General features: G+C 46.6%; 1 protein-coding gene across 2 annotated transcripts in view; it reads left to right on the forward strand.

Moving 5' to 3' along the window:
* dnai3 (dynein axonemal intermediate chain 3) overlaps positions 1–25768 on the forward strand; it is a 142261-nt gene that overhangs the window by 43583 nt on the left and 72910 nt on the right. For both annotated transcript variants that reach the window (XM_063065070.1, XM_063065069.1), the window contains exons 4-7: positions 485–589; positions 6016–6144; positions 7546–7745; positions 14663–14779. In XM_063065070.1, coding sequence (XP_062921140.1) covers positions 485–589; positions 6016–6144; positions 7546–7745; positions 14663–14779 — 551 coding nt within the window. The remainder of the gene's footprint in view (positions 1–484; positions 590–6015; positions 6145–7545; positions 7746–14662; positions 14780–25768) is intronic.

Consider the following 25768-nt stretch of genomic DNA (forward strand, 5'->3'; position numbering starts at 1 on the left):
ACACAGCACATCTTTAAGAAAAAAGCTGAAATTAATGCCGCCCGACACGTAATTGTCGGCCCAGATCAGTGCCGATTGCCGAGGGGCATGGTGTTTACACAGAGAGTGGAGGGTGCCTAGAATGTGCTGGCTGGGGTGATGGTAAAGCCCGATACAGTAGGGACTTTTAAAAGACGTTTAAATAGGCACATGAATGTGAGAAAAATGAAAGGATATGGACATTGAGTAGGTCGAAGAGATTAGTTAGGTTGGCCATTGGATTACTAATTTAACTGAAGGTGCTGTACTGTTCTCAGTTCTACGTTCTAATAAATTTGTCAAAGCCTGACTACATAACGTAAATTTAGCAGATGACTGAGCATTGAATAGCATAACACAGAAGCCTGAATGTATTTACCTGTAGCTGTACACACCCCCATATATCTTTCTGGGATTTTTACTGAAGTTTTAAGAATGCTTTTAATAAATTATTCCTTCAACACAGGATTACCAAGGCAATGAACTTCTGGTAGTCTATGATATCGATTCCATGTACGGACAAAATTTCTACCTTGCACTCAATGAAATGATGAAGGGGATAATCCTGAATGTGAGTAATTTTATTCCGAAGAAACAAAAGGAGGACTCATTCAATACAATTACGTGTGATCTGTGACAACACACTCCAGATATCCTTGTTCCATCTGGCTTGGTAACTGTAACTAGGAAAGGATTATTGAGTTTAAATTATTAATCAGCAAGGAGGCTCAAAAGGGGCAGTGGATAAAAATAGTTGTGTAATTCCTGTATTGAGTTGCTTCTCAAGATAGATAGAGAGGGAGAGACACTCAGAGCGAGGGAGAGAGAGAGAGTGAGAGAGAGAGACAGAGAGAGAGAGAGAGACACACACACACACAAAGAGAGAGAAACTCAGAGAGAGAGAGAGACACTAAGCATGAGATAGAGACAAAGACAGACTCAGAGAGAGAGAGAAAGACTTGGGAGGGAGAGGGAGGGAGGAGAGCGACTCGGAGAGGGAGAGACTCGAGGAGGGAGAGGGAGAGTAAGGCCTGGGAAGGGAGAGAGAGAGAAAGAAAAACTCAGGGAGGGATGAGAGAGAGAGGGAGAGAGAGAGACAGAGTGAGAGAGTCTCGGCGGGTGGAGAGACAGAGAGAGACTCGGTGGGAGACAGAGAAAGAGAAAACAACAGGAATTCTGCAGATGCTGGAAATTCAAGCAACACACATCAAAGTTGCTGGTGAACGCAGCAGGCCAGGCAGCATCTATAGGAAGAGGCGCAGTCGACGTTTCAGGCCGAGACCCTTCGTCAGGACTAGAGAGAAAGAGAAAACAGGCTTTCTGGTCCCACTCATCCATAGTGACCACGGCACCTACCTAAGCCAGTTTCATGGTTTATCCAATTTACTGTATTTTCCCCCCTCCCTCTTCTATTCCCCATTCCAACCTCTTACCTCTTCTCCTCATTTGCCAATAATCTCCCCTTGGTGCCCCTCCTCCCATGGTCTACCCTCTTCTATCAGATTCCTTCCTCTCCAGACCTTTAACCTTTCCGCCTAACTCCTCCCGGTTTCTCACTTCCTCCCTCACCCAGCTGGCTTCACCAGTCACCCCCCAGCTTCTACTCTCTCCCGTCCCCTACCTGCTTATCCCGGCTTCTTCCTCCTTCCCTTCCAGTCTCGATGAACGGGCTCCACCAGAAACATGTTCTGTTTATTCATTGCCATCGATGCTGCCTGACCTGCTGAGCTCCTCCAGCATTTTGTGTGTGGCTCTGTTGTTGTCGTCTTGCCTTGTTTTGCCGTTGCTGTTGTTGTTTGTGTTGTTCGTGGGCACGCAATGTTGGCGCCGGGATGTGTGCCCTCAGTACATCCTCAGGTTGTGTTGGTCGTTAACTCAAACAAGGCATCTCACTGTTTCAATGTGCACATGGCAAATAAATCAGGATCAGAATCACCAGCTCGTGTCCTCAGATTTCTTGTTTTGTGGCAGCACTACATTGTAATAATAATAAAAAAAACTAAATTACAGTAAGAAGTATATATATTTTTAAAAAGTTAAATTAAATAAGTAGAGCAAAAAGAGAAATAAAAGTAGTGAGGTTGTGTTCGTGGTTTCAATATACATCCAGAAATTGGATTGTGGACAGGAAGAAGCTGTCCTGAATTGCTGACTGTGTGTGTTTCCTAATTTACTCCCAATGCTAGTAACATATCACTCTCATCCCTATCCCAGTGATCCCCATCTCCTGGATACCCAGTCGCCTCTTGGTCTCATTCCTACCCATGTCATTCCCATTGCCAGGATTCTCAGTAGCCTATTGCTATCAGCCCTATCACTGAGACATTCCCATCTCCGGATATCCAGTAGCCCATTCCTCTCATCGCTATCCTGGAGTCATTCCCATTGCCCGGATTCCCAGTAGCCCATTGGTCTCAGTGCTGTCCCTTAGTCATTCCCATTGCCAGGATTCCCAGTAGCCCATCGCTCTCATCGCTATCCCGGAGTCATTCCCATTGCCGGGATTCCCAGTAGCCCATCGCTCTTATCGCTATCCCGGAGTCATTCCCATTGCCAGGATTCCCAGTAGCCTATTGGTCTCAGTGCTGTCCCTCAGTCATTCCCTTCTCCAGGATACCAGACCACGATGGGACCAGTGTTGGATTTTGATGGTTTTAATCCAAGGTTCTTTCGGAAGTCAGAAAAAAGGCACAAAACTTGCTGTTTCCTGATCATTTTATTAAGCGCCAATAGAACAGAGAAAATTGGAAATGGACCTTAAGAATAACAGAGGCCAGTAGTGAAAGGGAGAGAAGAAACAAAAGATGGCAGGTTCTCGTGGTCAGATTTTTATACCCCATAGATAAGAAACGTTCCATTCAAATTCATAGATAGATACTTATGATTATGAGGACACGGAGTCCCCTTTTATTGTCATTTAGTAATGCATGCATTAAGAAATGATACAATGTTTTTCCAGAATGATATCACGAAAACACATGACAAACCGAATTTAAAAACTAACAAAAACCACATAATTATAACATATAGTTACAACAGTGCAAAGCAAAACTGTAATTTGATAAGAACAGGCCATGGCACAGTAAGAGTCTCAAAGTCCCTCGAAAGTCCCATCATCTCATGCAGACGGTGAACCTCCAGCGCCGCAAACTTGCCGATTCAGCATCCTGGAAGCATCCGACCACAGTCCGACTCCGAGTCCGTCCGAAAAGTCTGAGCCTCCGACCAGCTCTCCGACACCGAGCACCGAGCACCATCTCTGCTGAGCACTTCGACCCTGGCCCCGGCAACAGGCAATAGGCAAAGCCCAGGATTCGGGGCCTTCCCCTCTGGAGATTCTCGATCGTACAGTAGCAGTGGCAGCGAAGCAGGCATTTCAGAAGTTTCTCCAGATGTTCCTCTGCGCTTCTCACAGCTGTCTCCATCAAATCCGGATTGTGCACGGCACCCCTAGATACACCTATTGATATTCATTCGGAACAGCCGCGTGCACTGCATCGCGCCGTCATCTTCTCCTCCCTCTTTTATTGATCCCAAAGAAACTACAGTGTCACAGTAGCATTACAAGTGCACAGATTTACAAATATAGAAAGATTAGAAGAGACGTAAGAAAGAATAAAAAAATAAGTTACCTCAAACAGGAGAGGGTCGTCATTTCCCCAGCTAGGTTGACTCATTATAGAGCCTAATGGCTGAGGGTTAGAATGACCTCATATAGCACTCTTTGGAACAGCACAGTTGTCTATTACTAAAAGTGTTTCTCTGTTCAGCCAAGGTGGTATGCAGAGGGTGAGAAACATTGTCCAGAACTGCCAGGATCTTCCGTAGAGTCCTTTGTTCTACCACAGCCTCCAGTGTGTCTAGATTGACTCCTATAACAGAGCCAGTCTTTCTAATCAGTTTACTGAGCCTGTTGGCATCACCTGTGTTGATGCCATTGCTCCAGTACATCACCATATAGAAGATTGTACTGGCAACAACGGTCTGGTAGAACATGTGAAGGAGAGGCCTGCATACTCCAAAGGACCTCATTCTCCTCAGGAAGTAGAGGAGACTCTGGCCCTTCTTGTACACAGTCTCTGTGTTGGTGATCCACTCAAGCCTGTCATCCAGGTGCACCCCCAGGTACTTGTAGGTCCTCACTTCATCCACGTCCTCACCATCTATAGTAACAAGGAGCTGTGCAGGCTGAGTCTTCCTAAAGTCCATCACCATCTCCTTTGTCTTACTGATGTTGAGCTGCAGCTTGCACCATTCGACAAAGTCCTCCACCAGGGCCCTGTATTCATTCTTCCATCCTTCCTTCATACACCCAACTATTGCTGTCATCAGAGAATTTCTGTAGATGACCTGAGCCAGTGTACCAGCCTTCTCCTTCCCAACCTCCCCCCACCTTCTTTATAGGGCCTCTGCCCCTTCCCTCTACAGTCCTGACGAAGGGTTCCAGCCTGAAACGTCGACTGATCTTTTCCACGGATGCTGCTCGACCTGCTGAGTTCCTCCAGCGTGTTGCCAGTGTTGTGTCTGAAGTCCAAGGTATACAGGGTTTACAGAATGGGAGCCAATACAATCCCCTGTGGGGCCCCAGTGCTGTTTATAGCCATGTGACACACAACTCTGAAGCTGCACGAACTGTGGTCTGCCAGACAGGAAGTCCATTATCCAGGATACATTGGAAGTGCCAATCTGCATTGAATGGAGCTTTTCCCCCAGCAATGAGGACTGCATGGTATTGAAGGCACTTGAGAAATCAAAACATGATTTTCACAGTGCTGACCTGCTTATCCAAATGGGAGTAGGCTCTGTTCAGTGGATAGATGACAGCATTACCACTCCAGTGTGCTCTTCGTAGGCAAACGTCAGGGGATTGAAGGCTGATATGACCAGGGATAGGAGGTGAGCCAGGCCCAGCCTTTTAGGGTCTTCATGATGTTTGAGGTCAGGGCCACTGGACAGTAGTCATTCAAGTCTTTCGGTTGGCCCTTCTTGGGTGCTGGTACCACACTTGATGCTTTCCATTCAGTTGGCCTGCTGCGTTCACCAGCAACTCTTATGTGTGCATACTGTGACCACAGAAAATATACTATACAGTCACATGTATATAAGCAGTTATAAAAAATATTAACAGGCAAGAATTGTTAAACTGCAAAAATGATGACAATTAAACAGTCACCCAACACCAGTCAGGACACGCAGTGGGCTGAAGGGCCTGTTTCTAAGCTGTATCTCTCTGACTCAATCTCCTTACCTTTCAAAATGGCATGGGTAGGGCAGCACAGTAGTGTAGATAGATATACTTTATTGATCCCGAGGGAAATTGGGTTTCATTACAGCCGCACCAACTAAGAATAGAGCATAAATATAGCAATACAAAAACCACAAACAAAAACCAAAAACGGTTAGCAGTTAGCACAACCACTTTACAGCATCCATGATGACTGATTGGAATTCAGTTCCCGCTGCTGTCAATAAGGGGTTTGTATGTTTTCTTAGTGACAGGTTCTCTGGTTTCCTCTCACAGTCCAAAGATGGACCAGTTAGTTATCTTGTTTCAAAGTAATCGAGTTGCTTCACCTCTTTCTCAAAGTAACCTTCCATAATTGACAATCAGTCTGAGTGAATTTTGTTCACTGCTGGAAACACCAGTGTTTACCGGGTGGCATGGTAGTCTGGTGTTTAGTGCTACATTTTACAGCACCAGCGACTGAGGCTCGGTTACCACTGGTTTCCATCAGGAGCTTATGTTCTCCAAGTGACTGTGTGGGTTTCCTCCCACATCCCAGAGATGTATAGTTAGAGTCAGCGAGTTGTGGGTGTGTCACGGTGACGCGGGAAGTGTGGCAACACCTGTGCCACCACAATCCTTGGACCATGTTGGTCACTGACGCAAAGTGATGCATTTCGCTGCTTCGAAGCACAAAGCTAATCATAAAAAGTATGCAAAAAAATACATCACCTGAAAGGAACTGATTCCAGATCTTGGTCTCTCTCTTGCAGTCTTTCGAGGCCACTGAGAATCAAAATCCAGACTTTGAGGTGGTGATTGAAACTAAAAGAAGGCCGTGGATTGACCTGGGCAGCGGCATTGAAATCGAAGAGGAAAAGTTTGAAGAATCTCCAACTAAGGTCACAGCTGATATCTACGTGCATATTTACTGGGATGGAGAACGGCCAATCTAAAATGTCTGGGCTTTTGTTATCTTGGCCAACCTCATTATCTGCACCAGTGCAAGCTGGTTCCCTAAGGTTGTCACAGCTGGGTAGGGGGAGGAGGGGGTTTGGGGGGGTGATGATGGGGATGAGCTCCTCAAATAGCCCCTGACAACCAAGTTCAGCTCCTGGCCTTTATGTGTGGCCTAGCTACCAAGTCCAGTGGATCCATTTCTACCGACAGGAGAAGGGGCAAAGGTGGGTTACCGGCGCCTCAAAACCAGTCGCTTCAGGCAGATGGAGCTCGTCAGCCGTGGTTGGCAGGTCATCTAGGAGAAGGAAAACTTTGATCTCAAACCTCTGCTGCCTTTCAGCTATACCCACTCATGAGGAAGGTTTTGGGAGGAAGCCCCAAGGGGAGGATGCGGAGCTGGACTCCCTAAGGCAGTCCCATGTTGAGTTTAACGCTGACTGGCAACTCTTGTGATGTAGGAAGTAGTCTATTTTGTTATATGTATTGAGGTACAGTGAAAAGCTTCTCTTGTATACAGTTTACGTAGATCAGATCATTACACAGCAGAACAAGGTGAAACAACAGGATTCCCAATAAATCTGCAGCTACAGACAGTACAATGCAGTAAAATGCAAATTTATAATCATGCAGGATGTGAGTTCAAGAATCCAAGAGTCCCTGAATCAAAATCTGATGGTGGAGGAGAAGAAGCTGTTTCCCAAATAACTGCAAGGGCCGTGATGAAGTAGATCAGGAAATCAAGAGTTCATCTTTGGTGTAAGAGAGGCTTGTTCAAGAGTCTCATGACAGTAGAATGGAGGCTAATCTTGGGCCTGCTGGCACGTGATCTCAAGCTTTCGTACCTTCTGCTCACGGGAGATGGGGGAAGAGAGAATGGCTAGGATGGGTAGGGTCTTTGATTATGCTGCCTGAGGCTGGATTATAAATGTCAGATCTGCATCTAGATAGAGAAGCAGCAATATAAATCAGATCAGATTTATCATCACTGACCTAGATGGTGTGAAATTTGTCATTTTGTGGTAGAAGTACATCACGAAGGCGTTGAGTTACGAGAACAGGTAAATTGTGGAAAAATGGGATAATGAGGTGGTGTTCATGGATTCATGGACCATTCAGAAATCTAATGATGGTGGTGAATGAGCTGTTCCTAAAACGTTGCGTGTGGATCTTCCTCTTCCCTGATGGTAGTAATGAGAAGAAGGCATGTTCCAGATGGTAAGAGCTCTTTGTGATGGGTGCCGCCTTATTGAGACATCACCGACTGAAGAAATTCTCAATGGTGGGAAAGGTCGTGCCTATGATGATATTCATGCTGTCTCCGAAATCCATTCATGTCATTACAGCTGAAATTCGTGGTGTCACGTGTCCGTCGGCAGTTTGGGGCTCCAGTGACCTTGTCTGACTGGAACGTTGCTGATGCCAGGGACAGCTATGTGGAGTGCACGTCCTATCAGGACAAGAGCTTCAGCATCAGAAAGCTGGAGCGGGACATTGGGATTCAGGCGGTGCCGAAATTGTGGGAAAGCAGCACACAGACTAAATGGTGAGTGGTTACGGGCTGTTCACGAACACATCGCTAGCCATGACTCTCACATGGTGGAGTGCGGAGCATCTAAGCTGTAGCGGAGTTGTGTGTTTTTCTGATTGGACAGTCAGTAGCCCAGGTAACCTGGGACAGATACGGGCAAACTAACACAATAACCGAGGTAACCTTGGGTAGCTACAAGGTCAATGACTCAGTAGATTATTGAGAGCCGTTCTGAGTCTCATATCTACAAAAAGATGAGCTGACAATGGAGAGAGTCCAGAAGTGGTTCACAAGAATGTTCCCGGGAATGAAAGGGTTAATAGGCGAGGTGCGTTTGATGGCCCTGGGCCTGCACTCGCTGGAGTTTAGGAGAATTGGTGGGGGGGGGGTGTAATTTCATGGAAACCTATCAAATATTGAAAGTATAGAGTCGATATTTCCCAGAGAAGGGTAGTCCAGGACCAGAGGGCATTTCGAGCATCATGAACAGCTTTGGGCCCCTTTTCGAAGAAAGGATGTGCTGGCATTGGGGAGAGTCCTGAGGAGGTTCACGCGAATGATCCAGGGAATGAAAGGGTTAATGTATGAGGGGCGTTTGATGACTCTAGCCCTGTACTCGCACAGTTTAGAAGAACGGGGAGGGGGGTTCTCATTGAAACCTGCCAAGGCTGTGTGTGTAGCCCCCTCCCACCGATCTAACCCTGTACACTTGTGACTGGGTGAACCAGCACAGCTCCAGTGCCACACTCAAGGCTGCTGATGATACCGTTCCTATTTCCCTCTCTCACTTCATCTCCTTACCTGCCCATCACCTCCCTCTTCCCCTTCTTCCATGGCCTTCTGTCCTCTCCTATCAGGTCCCCCCTCCAAGCCTCATCCAGGAGGGCTGGTGAAAGGGGGGCAGTTTCTGGACACAAATTACTCTGCAGATGCTGGGGTCAAAGCAACACTCACAACACGCTGGAGGAACTCAGCAGGTCGGGCAGCATCCGTGGAAACGATCGGTCGACGTTTCGGGCCGGAACCTTTCGTCAGGACTGAAGAGGGAAGGGGCAGAGGCCCTATAAAGAAGGTGGGGAGAGGGTGGGACGGAGAAGGCTGGTAGGTTCCAGGTGAAAAACCAGTAAGGGGAAAGATAAAGGGGTAGGGGAGGGGAGCAGGGAGGTGATAGGCAGGAAAGGTGAAGAAGGAATAGGGGAAAACACAATGGGTAGTAGAAGAAGGCGGGACCACGAGGGAGGTGATAGGCAGCTAGGGGAGGGGCAGAGTGACATAGGGATAGGGGAAGGGAGGGGGAGGGAATTACCGGAAGTTGGAGAATTCTATGTTCATACCAAGGAGCTGGAGACTACCTAGACGGTATATGAGGTGTTGTAAGGGGCAGTTAGAAAATAGAAACCATAGAAAAACAACAGCACAGAAACATTTAATTCCACATTTTAATTCCACATCCCATTCCCATTCTGACATGTCTATCCACGGCCTCCTCTACTGTAAAGATGAAGCCACACTCAGGCTGGAGGAACAACACCTTATATTCCGTCTGGGTAGCCTCCAACCTGATGGCATGAACATCGACTTCTCTAACTTCCGCTAGGCCTCACCTCCCCTCGTACCCCATCTGTTACTTATTTTTACGCACACATTCTTTCTCTCACTCTCCTTTTTCTCCCTCTGTCCCTCTGAATATACCCCTTGCCCATCCTCTGGGTTCCCCCCCCCTGTCTTTCTTCCCGGACCTCCTGTCCCATGATCCTCTCATATCCCTTTTGCCAATCACCTATCCAGCTCTTGGCTCCATCCCTCCCCCTCCTGTCTTCTCCTATCATTTTGGATCTCCCACTCCCCCTCCAACTTTAAAACCTCTTACTCACTCTTCCTTCAGTTAGTCCTGACAAAGGGTCTCGGCCTGAAACGTCGACTGCACCTCTTCCTACAGAAAGTGTAAGGGCATGTGTAGCACTTGTTCCGTTTACACGGATAAGTGCCAGGAGGGAGATCAGTGGGGAGGGATGGGGGGGACGAATGGACAAGGGAGTTGTGTAGGGAGCGATTCCTGCGGAATGCAGAGAGAGGGGGGGAGGGAAAGATGTGCTTAGTGGTGGGATCCCGTTGGAGGTGGCGGAAGTTACGGAGAATAATATGTTGGACCCGGAGGCTGGTGGGGTGGTAGGTGAGGACCAGGGGAACCCTATTCCTAGTGGGGTGGCGGGAGGATGGAGTGAGAGCAGATGTACGTGAAATGGGGGAGATGCGTTTAAGAGCAGAGTTGATAGTGGAGGAAGGGAAGCCCCTTTCTTTAAAAAAGGAAGACATCTCCCTCGTGCTAGAATGAAAAGCCTCATCCTGAGAGCAGATGCGGCGGAGACGGAGGAATTGCGAGAAGGGGATGGCGTTTTTGCAAGAGACAGGGTGAGAAGAGGAATAGTCCGGATAGCTGTGAGAGTCAGTAGGCTTATAGTAGACATCAGTGGAATAGCTGTCTCCAGAGACAGAGACAGAAAGATCTAGAAAGAGGAGGGAGGTGTCGGAAATGGACCAGGTAAACTTGAGGGCAGGGTGAAAGTTGGAGGCAAAGTTAATAAAGTCAACGAGTTCTGCATGCGTGCAGGAAGCAGTGCCAATGCAGTCGTCAATGTAGCGAAGGAAAAGTGGGGGACAGATACCAGAATAGGCACAGAACATAGATTGTTCCACAAAGCCAACAAAAAGGCAGGCATAGCTAGGACCCATACGGGTGCCCATAGCTACACCTTTAGTTTGGAGGAAGTGGGAGGAGCCAAAGGAGAAATTATTAAGAGTAAGGACTAATTCCGCTAGACGGAGCAGAGTGGTGGTAGAGGGGAACTGATTAGGTCTGGAATCCAAAAAGAAGCGGAGAGCTTTGAGACCTTCCTGATGGGGGATGGAAGTATATAAGGACTGGACATCCATGGTGAAAATAAAGCAGTGGGGGCCAGGGAACTTAAAATCATCGAAAAGTTTAAGAGCGTGAGAAGTGTCACGAACATAGGTCGGAAGGGATTGAACAAGGGGTGATAAAACAGTGTCGAGGTATGCAGAAACGAGTTCAGTGGGGCAGGAGCAAGCTGAGACAATAGGTCGGCCAGGACAGGTAGGTTTGTGGATCTTGGGTAGGAGGTAGAAACGGGAAGTGCGAGGTGTGGGAACTATAAGGTTGGTAGCAGTGGATGGGAGATCCCCTGCGCGGATAAAGTCGGTGATGGTGTGGGAGACAATGGCCTGGTGCTCCTTAGTGGGGTCATGATCGAGGGGTAAATAAGAAGAGGTATCCGCGAGTTGTCGCTGTGCCTCGGCAAGGTAGAGGTCAGTACGCCAGACTACAACAGCACCCCCCTTATCGGCGGGTTTAATAATACGGTTAGGATTAGTGCGGAGGGAGTGGAGAGCAGAGCGTTCCGAAGGAGTGAGGTTGGAATGGGGATAAGGTGCGGTGAAGTCGAGACGGTTGATGTCCCGTCGGCAATTAGCGATAAAGAGATCCAGAGCAGGCAGAAGACCAGAGCGGGGTGTCCATGAAGAAGAGGAGGGTTGAAGACGGGAGAAGGGGTCATCGGTGGGGGTGGAAGAGTCCTTGCCGAAGAAGAAGGCTCGGAGATGGAGACGGCGGAAGAAAAGTTCCACATCGTGGCGAACACGGAATTCACTGAGGTGTGGGCGAAGGGGAACAAACGTGAGGCCCTTACTGAGGACAGAGCGCTCTGCCTCTGACAGTTGAAGGTCGGAGGGGATGGTAAAGACCCGGCACGGATGTGAGCTGGGATCAGAGGGGGGAGGGGGGAGGGGGGAGGCTGGGGGTGTCAATGGAGAGGGGAGGGTTGGGGTGAGAGGAAGATGGAGCCTCTGAGGGCCCAGGGTTGACGGTGGGATCTGAGGAAGACGGGGCTGCGGAGTGGTGGTGGGGGAAGGGGAGACGGGAGTCACAACAGCAGCACATAAAGACCTGGCCCGGAGTTCAAGGCTGGAGTCGCAGTTGGTGGTTGCGCATTTACCACCTCGTCTGGCAGCTCATTCCACACTCCCACCACTATCGGTGTGAAGAAGCCCCCCCCAATGTTCCCTTTAAACTCTTCCCCCCTTCACCCTAAACCCATGTCCTCTGGTTTTTTTCTCCCCTTGCCTCAGTGGAAGAAGCCTGCTTGCATTCACTCTGTCTATACCCATCATAATTTTATATACCTCTATCAAATCTCCCCTCATTCTTCTACGCTCCAGGGAATAAAGTCCTAACCTATTCAACTTTTCTCTGTAACTGAGTTTCTCAAGACCCGGCAACATCCTTGTTACTGGAAGTTGGAGAAGTTCATGCCATCAGGTTGGAGGCTACCCAGACTGAATACAAGTGTTGTTCCTCCAACCTGAGTGCAGCCTCATTGCAGCAGTAGAGGAGGGCGTGGACTGACATGCCAGAACAGGAATGGGAAGTAGAATTGAAATGAGTGGCCACACAGAGATCCTGCTTTTTCTGGCGGACTGCTCAGCAATGCAGTCTCCCAGCCCACGTCGGTTCTCACCGATATAGAGGAGGCCACACCAGGAACAACAGACACAGTAGATGACCCCATCGGACTCACAGGTGAAGTATCACCTCACCTGGAAGGACTGCTTGGGGTCCTGAATGAGGGAGGAGGTTTAGGAGCAGGTGTAGCACTTGTTTCGCTTGCAGTGGTAAGTGCCAGGAGGGAGACCAGTGGGAAGGGTGAATGGACAAGGGTGTCCATTCATTCAATGGATATGGTGGAAGTTGCAGAGAATTATGTGCTGGGAATGGAGGCTAGTGGGTGATAGGTGAGGACAAGATGAACCCTATCCCCGGGGTGAGGGCAGCGTTGATGGTGGAGGAAAGGAAGCCCCTTTCTTTGAAGAAGGACATCTCAGTAGTTCTGGAATTGAAAGCCTCATCCTGAGAGTAGATGCAACGGAGATGGAGGAACTGAACGAAGAGGATGCCATTTTTACAAGCGACAAGGTGTGAAGAGGTATAGTCCAGATAGCTGTGAGAGACAGTGGGTTTATAAAAAAAAATATATCAGTAGATAGATTGTCTTCAGAGATGGAGACAGAGAGATTAAGAAATGGGAGGGAGGTGCTGAAAATGGATCAAGTAAATTTGAGGGCAGGGTGGAATTTGGAAGCAAAATTGATGAAGTGGATGGGCTCAGCATAGATACAGGAAGCAACACCAATACAGTTGTCGATGTAGCATAGGAAGAGTTGGGGAGCGATGCCGGTGTAGGCTTGGAATGTAGACAGTTCCATGTCGCCTGCAAAAAGGCAGTAATAGCTGGCACCCATGCAGGTGCCCGTGGCTACACCTTTGGTTTGAAGGAACTGGGAGGAGCCAAAGGAGAAGTTATTGAGCGTGAGGACTAGTTCCGCCAGACAGAGGAGAGAGGTGGTGGAGGGGAAAAGGCTGGGTCTGTTGTCCAAAGGAGTGGAGAGCTTTAAGGCCCTACTGATGGAGGCTGGATGTTTATAGAGTCTGGACATCCTCAGTGAAAATGAGACAATCGGGGCCAGGGAACACTGCCATAGAAAAAATCAGGAGCATGTGAGGTGTCACTGGGGAGGTAAAACAGAGTTGAGTCATACAGACATAAGTTTGGTGGGGCAGCGACAAGCACAAACAATGGGTTTGTCAGGACAGGCAGAGGTTTGTCAGGACCCTAACCACCAGATTCAGGAATAGTTATCACCATTCAACCACCAGGCTCTTAAACCAGAGGTGATAACTTCACTCACCCCATCACTGAACTGTTCCCACAACCTAGGGATTCGTTTTCAAGGACTGTATCTCATGTATTTGATATTTATTGCTTATTTTTTGTTTTATTTTCTCATTTTGTATTTGTACATACATGTTTACTTGTCCTATGGGGTGCAATCTTTCATTAATTCTACTGTGTTTCTTGTATTTACTGTGAATGGCCACAAGGAAATGAATCTCAGGGATGTATATGAAGATTGAGAATAAACTTACTTTGAATATTGAAAGGCCATGGTAGACTGGATATGGTGGGGCAGCCTAGGACCAGAGGGCACAGCCTCGGACCAGAGGGCACAGCCTCAGAATAGAAGAACATCCCTTTAGAGTGGAGATGAGGAGGAATTCATTGGGTGAATTCATTGCCACAGACAGTTGTGGAGACTAAGATATTGGGTGCATTTAAAGTGGATGTTGATAGGTTCTTGATTGGTCAGGGTGTCAAAAGTTACAGGGAGAAGGCAGGAGAATGGGGTCGAGAGTGATGGTAAATCAGACATGATGGAATGACAGAGCAGACTCGATGGGCTGAATGGCCTAATTCTACTACGTTTTAATGTCTAGCCAAGGCAACCTGAAGCAGCTAGAGGATAACAGATACAGGAACTAGTAGGTAGGAGGTTTAACCCAGGAAGCTGCTGCACGATCCATCGGACTCGCTGGAAAATGGATAAAAATGCATTCCAGACGGTGGAGAGGATGCAGCGTTAGACGCAGGAGCAGAGTTACCCATCTACCATCTGAAACCTGCACTCGGGGTGTGACCACCTCACTAAAAGCCTCACCTCTCGGGGTTTCAGTTCCAGCTCCTTTCAGAAGGTGACTCATTGTTCACCGTTTGATAAAGGTAGCTCAGGCACGATGAGCTGAAACCTTCTCCTGTTCAATCATTCCACAAGACATTTCTCTCTCAACATTTAATAGAAATTTGGATAGGTCCGTACAAAGATGAGAGGGGTATGGATGGTATGGTCCGGGTGTAGGTCAATGGGATTAGATTAATAGTTTGGCATGGACTAGATGGGCCAAAGGGCCTTTGTGCAGCAGTATTCTATGTCTCTATGACTCTGAGACAGAGCAGTAGGTGATGCAAAGGATTGTATTTGTGTTTTCTTCTCGTACAAACTATTATCCATTACTTTTCCAGGACCTACCCAAGGAATGCCTGTACCCAGTACACACCCAGAGAATTCACCGCAGAGGAGAAGGAGCAGCTCCTGAAATCCGAAGCCCTCACCAACTTCATCAACTCCGTGGCCTCGAGGTTCCTTTCTTTTATCTTTGTTCATAGGACATAGAAATCACCAGCATTCATTGCCACCCCTAACAGCCCCAAACCTGACTTCGGACATAGAACAGCACAGCACAGGAAAGGCCCTTCAGCCTACAGTGCTGTGCTGAACCAATTAAATTAGTAATCAAATGGCCAGCTAAACTAATCCCTTCTGCCTTCACAATGTCCATGTTCCATCATCTTCCTCACATTCATGAGCCTATCTAAATATCCCTGAAAAGCCTCTGATGTATCGGCCTCCACCACCATCCCAGGCAGCGCGTTCCAAGCACCCACAACTCTTTTCATTTAACTGCGTAAGACAACAATAACAACAACTTGCCCTTCATATCTCCTTTGAAATCACCTCTCTTACCTTTAATGCATGCCCTCTGGTATCAGACATTTCAACCCTGGGAAAAATACTCACTGTCTACTCTATCTATGGCTCTCATAGCTTTATAAACCTCTATCAGATCTCCCCTCAGCCTCCCCACCGCTCCAGAGAAAAGAACGCAGGTTTATCCAACTTCTCCTCTTCTTATAACACATACCCTCCAGGCAGCATCCTAGTACACCTCTTCTGCACCCTGTCCAAAGCCTCGACCTCCTTCCTATAATGGGCAACCAGAACTGTTTGCAATACTACTTTGGAACTCAGTGCCTCGACTGATAAAGACAAGCAAGCCATAGTCCTTCTTAACCACCCGATCAACCTGTGTAGCTCCTGTCAGGAAGCTGTGAACTTGGAGCCCAAGATTCCTCTGCTCATGGAAGACCGACTGGGGCCTGTCAGGGGGTAGTTTAATGCTGACCACAGGGTTTGAAATCACATATAAGATCAGTTTATTATTATCATGTGTACCGAGGTAGAGTGTAAAAGCTTTCTTTTGCCATGTCATCCACACAAATCATTTCATCACATCCGTACACGAGGTGGGTTAAACAACAGAGAATGCAGAATAAAGTGTTACTGTACAGAGAAAATGCAGTGCAGATAGACAATAGGAGCAAGATCATAACGAGGTAGATTGTGAGGTCAAGAGCTCATCTTAATGTCATCGCCATTATGGGCCATGCCATGGCATGGGTGATTATGGTCTTTCCATGATCATGGTCGTTCTTGGCAAATTTTTTGCCAGAAGTGGTTTGCTGTTGTCTTCTGGACAGTGTCTTTACAAGACGGGTGACCCCAGCCATTATCAATACTCTTCAGAGATTGTCTGTCTGGCATCAGTGGTCACATAACCAGGCACCTCATACCTCCTTTGGGAGTATCTTGACCCCACCATCCTACGTCTTATTGTACTGGAGAAAAATTCAATAGTTTTATAACGCCTGGTGATGCGTGCTTTCAGGCTTTTGTATCTTCTGCCCGGTGGGAGAGGGGAGAGGGGAGAGGGGAGAAGGGAGAATGTCTGGGGTGAGTGCTGGCCTTGATTATGTTGGCTGCTTCACTGAGGCACCGTAAAGTGCAGACAGAGTATAAACCGGATAAACCAGACCAAGTAATGACATTGGCGAAGAGTGGGGGGTTTTAATGACAATCATAGTTGACATTACAAACTATTTTTTAATTAGAGTTGTGTTAAGTTAAATTAATTAATTAAATTCACAAGCTCTTTTCTCGAGTCTTCCAAGTCTACAGAAGTTGATGACCGTGTCTACCTGGAGTCACAGAGAGGCTTCTGTGCCGGAAGGTCAACTGTCAACATGATCTTCTCTCTCTGCCAACTCCCGGAGAAGTGCGGGGAACATAAAAACCCTCTCTATGTTGCATTTATTGATCTCACCGAGGCATTTGACTTGGTCAGCAGAGATGGGCTTTTCAGATCCTCTGTAAAGTGGGCTGCCTGCTGAGACTATAGAGCACGATCAAATCCTCCCACAACAACATGAAGGGGTCAGTGCAGTCCCGCAGCAGCTCTTCGGAGCTCTTTACCATGAGTAGTGGTGCTAAGCGAGGCCGTTCTCACCCCAGCGCTGTTCAGGATCCTCTTTGCCTTTCTCCCGAGGCAGCATTTGACACGGTGACAGAGGGGATCGGCCTCCACACTAGATCAGATGGCAGGCTTTTTACCCTTGCCACCTAAGAGCCAAAACGAAAGTGCGCGAGGCTGTGATCAACCCACGCTCCGCAGCACTTCCAGAGCTTGATGTATCGCCTCTCCAAGGTCTGCAAGGAATTTGGTCAGACTATCAGCCAGAAAAAGACGAACGTCTTGGGACAAGCCGTGGAGGCACCCCCAGTTATTACCACTGATAACTACAAACTGGATGTTGTTCATCAGTTCTCATACCTGGGGTCCAACGTCAGTGACAAACTCTCCTCAGATGCAGAAATCGACAAGGCTGCAACAGCTCTTGCCTGCCTCACCACAGGAGTCTGGGAGAACTGCAAACTCCCAGTCAAAACAAAGATGGCAGTGTACAACACTTGTGTCACCTGCATGCTGCTGATCAACAGCGAGACCTGGACAACATGCACTAAACAGCAGAGAAGGCCCAAACCTTCCAATTAAGGAGGCTTTGTCACCCCTGGGACATCTCCTGCAGAGTCAGGGAACCCAGTGCTGAGGTTCTCTCTGGAGTCGGTCTCCCCAGTGTCCACACCCTGCTCAGGTAGTGTAGGCTGGACCACGTCTGCCCTGTGTCTACACCCTGCTCAGGTAGTGTAGGCTGGACCATGTCTGCCGTGTGTCCACACCCTGCTCAGGCAGTGTAGGCTGGACCACGTCTGCCCTGTGTCTACACCCTGCTCAGGTAGTGTAGGCTGGACCATGTCTGCCGCATGCAGGATGGTCGCATCCTGTACAGTGACCTTCAGGTTAGAGAACCACTGGCTGCCCACACACTACAAGGACGTCTGCAAGCTGGAAATCAGCGTTGAGTCCTGGGAGGAGCTTGCAGTCGACCACACCAGATGGAGAAGTATCTTGAAACAACACCTTAAATCAGACAAAGAAAAACAAATGGGCCAATAGAAAGGAAAGATGCATCTCCAGCTGAGACTACTTGTAGATGTGACATTTGTAACAGACACTGCCCCTCTCACATTGGTCTCGTCAGCCACAGACTGATCTGCATCAGTAACGTATTGTAGATAGCTAAGGACACAATATCCATGGTCGACCTCGAACAATGGAGGGCCACGCGAGGATTTAATTAAATTAACATAAATTCCCCTGTTGCTGAGATTGGAAGTGATCTGCTATTTGCTCAAGGTACTAGTGCAGTAATAACTACTGCATTGCTGTTTCCCATTGATAGACGTTTTGTATTCGGCTCAGAATTAGGTCAGGTGTCTTGTTGGAGATTCCACCTCCAGTCACTACTAACAGCAGCTGTCTCTCTGTCTTCCACACGACCTGTCCTATAGGAATTGGTTTATTGTCACATGTGGTGGGTAAGGTGGAGATATATCTCTACGAAAGGAGGTATAAGGCTCTCCCTCCCTCTGCTAGCCTTGGGCAAGGTGTAGCACCTGCTTAGCCCCCCGATCAGGGTCATGTGAAGCCATGAGAGCAGGTGGTGGATGGTCGTATGAGCAGTTGGTGCATATCACAAGTCCCAGTTATGCGACCACTGACACCAGGCAGACCATCTCTGAAGAGTATTCATAATGGGTGTGGTCACCTGTCTTGTAAAGACACTGCGCAGAAGAAGGCAATGGCAAATCACTTCTGTAGAAACATTTGTCAAGAAACAGTCTTGGTCAGGAGACCAAGATCATCCATGTCATGGCATGGCACATGATGATGATGTAGAGTGAAAAGCTTGCCTGGCATACTGTTCATACAAAGCAAATTATTACACAGTGCTCAGGTAGAACAAGATAAAACAATAACAGAGTGCAGAATAAAGTGTAACGGTTACAGAGATAGGACAATGCAGTCACACAATAAGGTACAAGGTCACAACAAAGTAGATTATGAGGCCAGGAGTCCTTATTGTACAAGGGGACTGTTCAATAGTCTTAATACAGCGGGATGGAAGCTGTCTTCGAGCCTGGTGGTACGTGCTTTCAGGCTTTTGTGTCTTCTGCCTGTGGGAGTGGAGAGATGAGAAAACAAGCAAATACAAATTTCTGTGGTTATCTCTTGATTGTTTATTTCAATTGTCCCTGGAGCAATAATATTTCATCCTAGAGATCACCGGATATTTGGCATCCTCTTGGTAGAATGTAGAGGGTAAATTTGACTTCTAAGTTTCAAGGTACATTTATTATCAAAGTATGTATGCAGTATACACCCTGGGATTCGTCTTTCCACAGACGAAGAAACACCACGGAGCCCGCTCAAAGAAATCATAGAACACCCAAAGCGCAAAAAGAAGAACAAATTACGCAAACAGCAAAGAGCAAGCAAATAACTCAGAGTATTAAACATCGAACCGTAGAGTCCCCAACATGATCCAGGAGTGATGAATGGCAGCCACTGAGTAAATTCCGTGATCAGCAAAAAACAACCCCGAGCTTAACCACAATTCCAACGGTTAGACCAGTGATTCTCAATGGGGAATGGGAATGTGTCCTAAGGGGGAATGTGTCCTAAGGGGGAATGTGTCCTAAGGGGGCATGAGGGGAAATAAAAGTCATCAAGGGGCATACAAGATTCTTGGGGGGGGGGAACGCAGTGAGGAGCACCCTGATTTGAGGCACGATACCTGACCAACCGGTACTGGAGCAGGTACTTCCAAAAAAAGGGTGAGGCACTGGAACCCAGGAAGAACCATAGCTCTGCAGGTGGTGAGCACTTATCATCACAATGTGTCTGAAACTCGGCAATCTCATCCCACCTTACCAACCAGACAGACATTATTGGTGATGCATAAATTAGCAAACAGGGTGTCCAACATTTCCCCTTGACTTGTGGCATAGAACGAGTTCATGCAATTTAACAGTTGGTAAGTCAAGTATATCCTCTCAACTTTCTCTACAGACCTACAGACATGTCATGCAATGATACAGCCTTGGCCAGAACTAAACAGTGAAATAGTGACCTTGGCTTCATATGTGTGATCAAGAACTATCTTTGGGATTATAAGACCTGATGTGATTGATCAATTGTTGTTACTGGAATAAAGGTGGCTTGCTGAACACCTGCTCTATCCCGACTAATCTGAATGTTTGTCAACATAAGTTTTGCTGTTGTGATCGTCTTCATCTTCGCCTCACTGTTCTATTTCCGTGCCACTACCATCGTTTCATCCGTGTCAGCTCGCTGCCGTCATCAGCATCTGATAGGCATTCCCAGGTTGTGATAATTTTTTACGCTTGCTTACTTCACACTGAAGTGCGTTGGCTGTCAAAAGGCTGCTGCTTAAAAAATTTCATTGATCTTTTTGATGCTGTGGTTGATTTTTTTTGCTCAAAGTTGACAAGAGCTTAGGAAGCAAGATTGAATTTCTATGTGGAGATGTGGCATGCTTAGCCAGTCTGTATGACAAAATGATCATTCTAAATATGAAACTGCATGGTGAGAATTTCAATTTAATCCAGGCAAAAAGTGTAGTGTCCCCTTTTATCGGAAGATTGTAAATATATACCATAAGCAAAACATTGGGAGACGAATGTTCTCACAGTTTTTCTGCATGGGAAGTACAGCACTCTCTTTCACAAACAGTGATTTTCAGGAGTACTGCTTACACCTGCAGTCACTGAAGAAGGATTTTCAGAATCGATTCAATGATTTGAACAATCTGGAAATTCTGGACTGTGTAATTGAACCATTTCTTTGCAAGGTGGAAAAACAGGAAGAGAGCTTGCAGGAAGAAATTATCAAAATTCAGAATGATGAAGCAAAAATGCTTTTCAAAAATGTTGGCTTTTGTGGTTTGGCTACACTGTCATACAAAGTTTCCCCATCTTTGGAGACGAGCCAAACTGCTCTTCATTGCATTTCCGTCTTCCTACTTTGCTGAAACAGGCTTCACTGCAGTGAATCACATACTCACAAAAACAGAAACTGCCTGGACATTGTTATGTGTGGGGAATTAAGGCTTTTGCTGTCACAACTTGAACCAGATATTTCAACTCTTGCTAAAAACCATCAAGCTCAAGGCTCACATTGATATTGAAACAGCTGTATAGTGCACAGGTACTATGTAAGCTAGGTTTGAAGACAAATAAATATTTAAGGCATAATCATTTTCCTCATGTTATCATATGGTAGACATGTTTTTACACTGTAAAGTATATTGTGCCCAAAAGGGGCATTGGCAAGTACGAGAGTGCTTTAGGGAGGCTTTGGGCTGAAAAAAGGTTGGGGACACTCGGTTAGACTCTGAAGCCAGACTTGTGTTCATTAGGGTAACCAGGAAAGTTTGATTAAGATGTTGAGAATTTCAAGAATTCTTAAAGTGTATAGAGAGGTGATTGTTCCACTGTCATTGCTGCCATCAAGGAGGAGATACAAGAACTTAAAGACACACCAGGAACAAACCCCACCATTCAGAGGGTACGCATTCAATGTGAGGGGTAAGTTACTTACACAGAGGGTGGTGGTAGAGGCAGATACATTAGATACATTTACAAACCCCATTTCCAGAAAATTTGGGATATTTTCCAAAATGCAATAAAAACAAAAATCTGTGATATGTTAATTCACGTGAACCTTTATTTAACTGACAAAAGTACAAAGAAAAGATTTGCAGTAGTTGTACTGACCAACTTAATTGTATTTTGTAAATATACACAAATTTAGAATTTGATGGCTGCAACATAGTCAACAAAAGTTGGGACAGAGGCATGTTTACCATTGTGTTACGTCACCTTTCCTTATAATACTTTTTAATCGTTTTGGAACTGAGGATACTAATTGTAGTAGATTTGCAATTGGAAATTTTGTCCATTCTTGCTTGATATAAGACTTCAGCTGCTCAACAGTCCGTGGTCTCCGTTGTCTGATTCTCCTCTTCATGATGCGCCATACATTTTCAATAGGAGATAGATCTGGACTGGCAGCAGGCCAGTCAAGCACACACACACTGTGCCTACAAAGCCACACTGTTGTAGCCCGTGCAGAATGTGGTCTGGCATTGTCCTGCTGAAATAAGCATGGACGTCCCAGGAAGAGACGTCGCCTTGATGGCAACATATGTCTCTCTAAAATCCTAATATACACCTCAGAGTCAACGGTACCTTCACATACATGCAACTCACCCATGCCGTGGGCACTGATGCACCCCCATACCATCACAGATGCTGGCTTTTGCACCTTTCGCTGATAACAATCTGGATGGTCGTTTTCATCTTTGGCACGGAGAACTCAACGCCCGTTTTTTCCAAAAGCTAGCTGAAATGTGGACTCATCTGACCATAGCACACAGTTCCACAGTCTTTCGGTCCATCTGAGATGAGCTCGGGCCCAGAGAACTCACTGGCGTTTCTGCATAGAGTTGATGTATGGCTTCCTCCTTGCATAATACAGTTTCAAGTTGCATTTCTGGATGCAGCGACAGACTGTGTTGAGTGGCAATGGTTTTCTGAAGTACCCCGGAGCCCAGGTGGCTATAATTGTCACAGTAGTATGATGGTTTCTTAGGCAGTGCCACCTGAGGGCTCGAAGATCACGCGCATTCAACTGTGGTTTCCGACCTTGCCCTTTACGCACTGAGATGTCTCTGAATCTTTTCACAATATTATGTACTGTAGATGTTGAAAAACGTAAATTCTCCGCAATCTTGCGTTGAGAAATGTTCCTTTTAAACTGACTAACAATTCTCTCACAAATTTTGGCACAAAGGGGTGAGCCACGACCCATCCTTGCTTGCAAAGACTGAGCCTTTGATGGACGCTACTTTTATACCCAGTCATGATAGCTCACCTACTACCAATTAGCCTGCTTAATATGGAGTCTTCCAAACTGGTGTTACTTGAATATTCTGTGCACTTTTCAATCTTATTTTAACTCTGTCCCAACTTTTATTGAGTGTGTTGCAGCCATCAAATTCTAAATTTGTGTATATTTACAAAATACAATTAAATTGGTCAGTAAAACTATTGAAAATCTTTTCTTTGTACTTTTGTCAGTTAAATAAAGGTTCACGTGAATTAACATATCACAGATTTTTGTTTTTATTGCATTTTGGAAAATATCCCACCTTTTCTGGAAGTGGGGTTTGTAGATAGGCACATGAATATGAAGAAAATCGAGGGACATGGGACATTGTGTAAGAATAATGGATCAGTTCAGTTGGCCATTTGATTACTAATTACCCAGTCCCGATGAAGGGTCTCAGTCCAAAACATCGACTGTTTATTCCTGTCCGTACATGCTGCCCAACCTGCTGAGTTCCTCCAGCATTTAGTGTGTGTTGCTTTGGATTGCTAGCATCTGCAGATTTTCTCACTGTTTTTCACTGTTTCTCACTATTTCTCACAGTTTTGTGTATGTTGCTGTGGATTTCCAGCATCTGCAGACTTTCTCACTGTTGTGGGCTGAGGGCCTGTTCCTGTGCTGTGCTGTGCTGTTCTATGTTCTTGGTTCTCTTTCTGGATAGTCCATGAACACCACCTCACTTTCTACACTATTTTTAATTCTTGATGTATTGTACTGTAATTTATATTATTTTTTGTGTGGTACTGTACTGCTGCTATGAAATGACAAATTTCATGATCTGTGTCAGTGACAGAAAATCTGATTCTGATTCTGACTGGAGGGGTAGCCCAGGGTGGTGGAGCATAGTTCTGCTTGTCACATGCAGTCCATTGTGAACAGTTCTGTCTCCAGGCTGTAGGAAGGATGTGATTAAGCTACAGAGTGTGCAGAGGAGATTCACAGGAATGTCTCCTCGACTGGAGGGTTTGCGTGATGAGGGGGGATTTGATAGAATCCTGGAGTAAAGGAGATTAAAGATTTATAAAGTCATGAGGGGCATAGGAAAGGTAGAGTGACAGGAGTGATAGGTATTGGGATGGAAGGGGCATGGAGGGCTATGGCACAGGTGCGGGTGGATTGATGAAGGTAGAGCAGTAGATGTAGTGTACATGGATTTCAGCAAGGCATTTGATAAGGTACCCCATGCGAGGCTTATTGAGAAAGTGAGGAGGCATGGGATCCAAGGTGACCTTGCTTTAGGGATCCAAGGTGACCTTGCTTTGGGGATCCAGAACTGGTTTGCCCACAGAAGGCAAAGAATGTAGATGGGTCATATTCTGCATGGAGGTTAGTGACCAGTGGTGTGCATCAGGGATCTGTTCTGGGACCCCTTCTCTTCGTGATTTTTATAAATGACCTGGATAAGCAGGGATGGGTTAGTAAGTTTGCTGATGACACAAAGGTTGGGGGTATTGTGGATAGTGTGGAGGGCTGTCAGAGGTTACAGCGGGACATTGATAGGATGCAAAACTGGGCTGAGAAGTGACAGATGGAGTTCAACCCAGATAACTGTGAGGTAGTTCATTTCGGTAGGTCAAATATGATGGCAGAATATAGTATTAATGGTAAGACTCTTGGCAGTGTGGAGGATCAGAGGGATCTTGGGGTCCGAGTGCAGATTAACTGTGTGATTAAGAAGGCATATGGTGCATTGGCCTTCATCAACCGTGGGATTGAGTTTAAGAGCCGAGAGGTAATGTTGCAGCTGTATAGGATCCTGGTCAGACCCCACATGGAGTACTGTGCTCAGTTCTGGTCACTTCACTACAGGAAGGATGTGGAAACCATAGAAAGGGTGCAGAGGAGATTTACAAGGATGTTGCCTGGATTGGGGAGCATGCCTTACGAGAATAGGTTGAGTGAACTTGGCCTTTTCTCCTTGGAGTGGTGGAGGATGAGAGGTGACCTGATAGAGGTGTATAAGATGATGAGAGGCATTGATCGTGTGGATAGTCAGAGGCTTTTTCCCAGGGCTGAAATGGCTAACAAGGGAGGGCACAGGTTTAAGGTGCTTGGAAGTAGGTAGAGAGGAGATGTCAGGGGTAAGTTTTTTATGCAGAGAGTGGTGAGTGCGTGGAATGGGCTGCCGGCGATGGTGGTGGAGGTGGGTATGACAGGGTCTTTTAAGCGACTCCTGGATAGGTACGTGGAGCTTAGAAAAATAGAGGGCTATGGGTAACCCTAGGTAATCTCTAAAGAAAGTACATGTTCGGCACAGCATTGTGGGACGAAGGGCCTGTATTGTGCTGTAGGTTTTCTAAGTTTTTATGATTGGATTTGCCAGAATAATGGATTAGCACAGACTAGTTGGGCTGAAGGATCTGTTTAAGCTTGTAGTGCTCCGAGTCCATAGCTTTAGAAAGCTCTACACTATTTTTGGAAGACATGGGTTTAGGGTGAGAGGGGGAAGATGTAAAGGGAATCTGAGAAGTATGGATTATTGATACGCAGTTCGTTGTGTGTTGGTGTCAGGTTTGAGTTGGGTGTATTATAGAGTCCTGAGATCCCGAGACAGGTTATTGATGTGAGCTGTGCTGTGTGTTGGTGTCAGGTTTGAGTTGGGTGTATTATAGAGTCCTGAGATCCCGAGACAGGTTATTGATGCGAGCTGTGCTGTGTGTTGGTGTCAGGTTTGAGTTGGGTGTATTATAGAGTCCTGAGATCCCGAGACAGGTTATTGATGCGAGCTGTGCTGTGTGTTGGTGTCAGGTTTGAGTTGGGTGTATTATAGAGTCCTGAGATCCCGAGACAGGTTATTGATGTGAGCTGTGCTGTGTGTTGGTGTCAGGTTTGAGTTGGGTGTATTATAGAGTCCTGAGATCCCGAGACAGGTTATTGATGCGAGCTGTGCTGTGTGTTGGTGTCAGGTTTGAGTTGGGTCTATTATAGAGTCCTGAGATCCCGAGACAGGTTATTGATGCGAGCTGTGCTGTGTGTTGGTGTCAGGTTTGAGTTGGGTCTATTATAGAGTCCTGAGATCCCGAGACAGGTTATTGATGCGAGCTGTGCTGTGTGTTGGTGTCAGGTTTGAGTTGGGTTTATTATAGAGTCCTGAGATCCCGAGACAGGTTATTGATGCGAGCTGTGCTGTGTGTTGGTG

Source organism: Mobula hypostoma, chromosome 12 (genome assembly GCF_963921235.1).
Source record: "Mobula hypostoma chromosome 12, sMobHyp1.1, whole genome shotgun sequence".
Taxonomy (NCBI): domain Eukaryota; kingdom Metazoa; phylum Chordata; class Chondrichthyes; order Myliobatiformes; family Myliobatidae; genus Mobula; species Mobula hypostoma.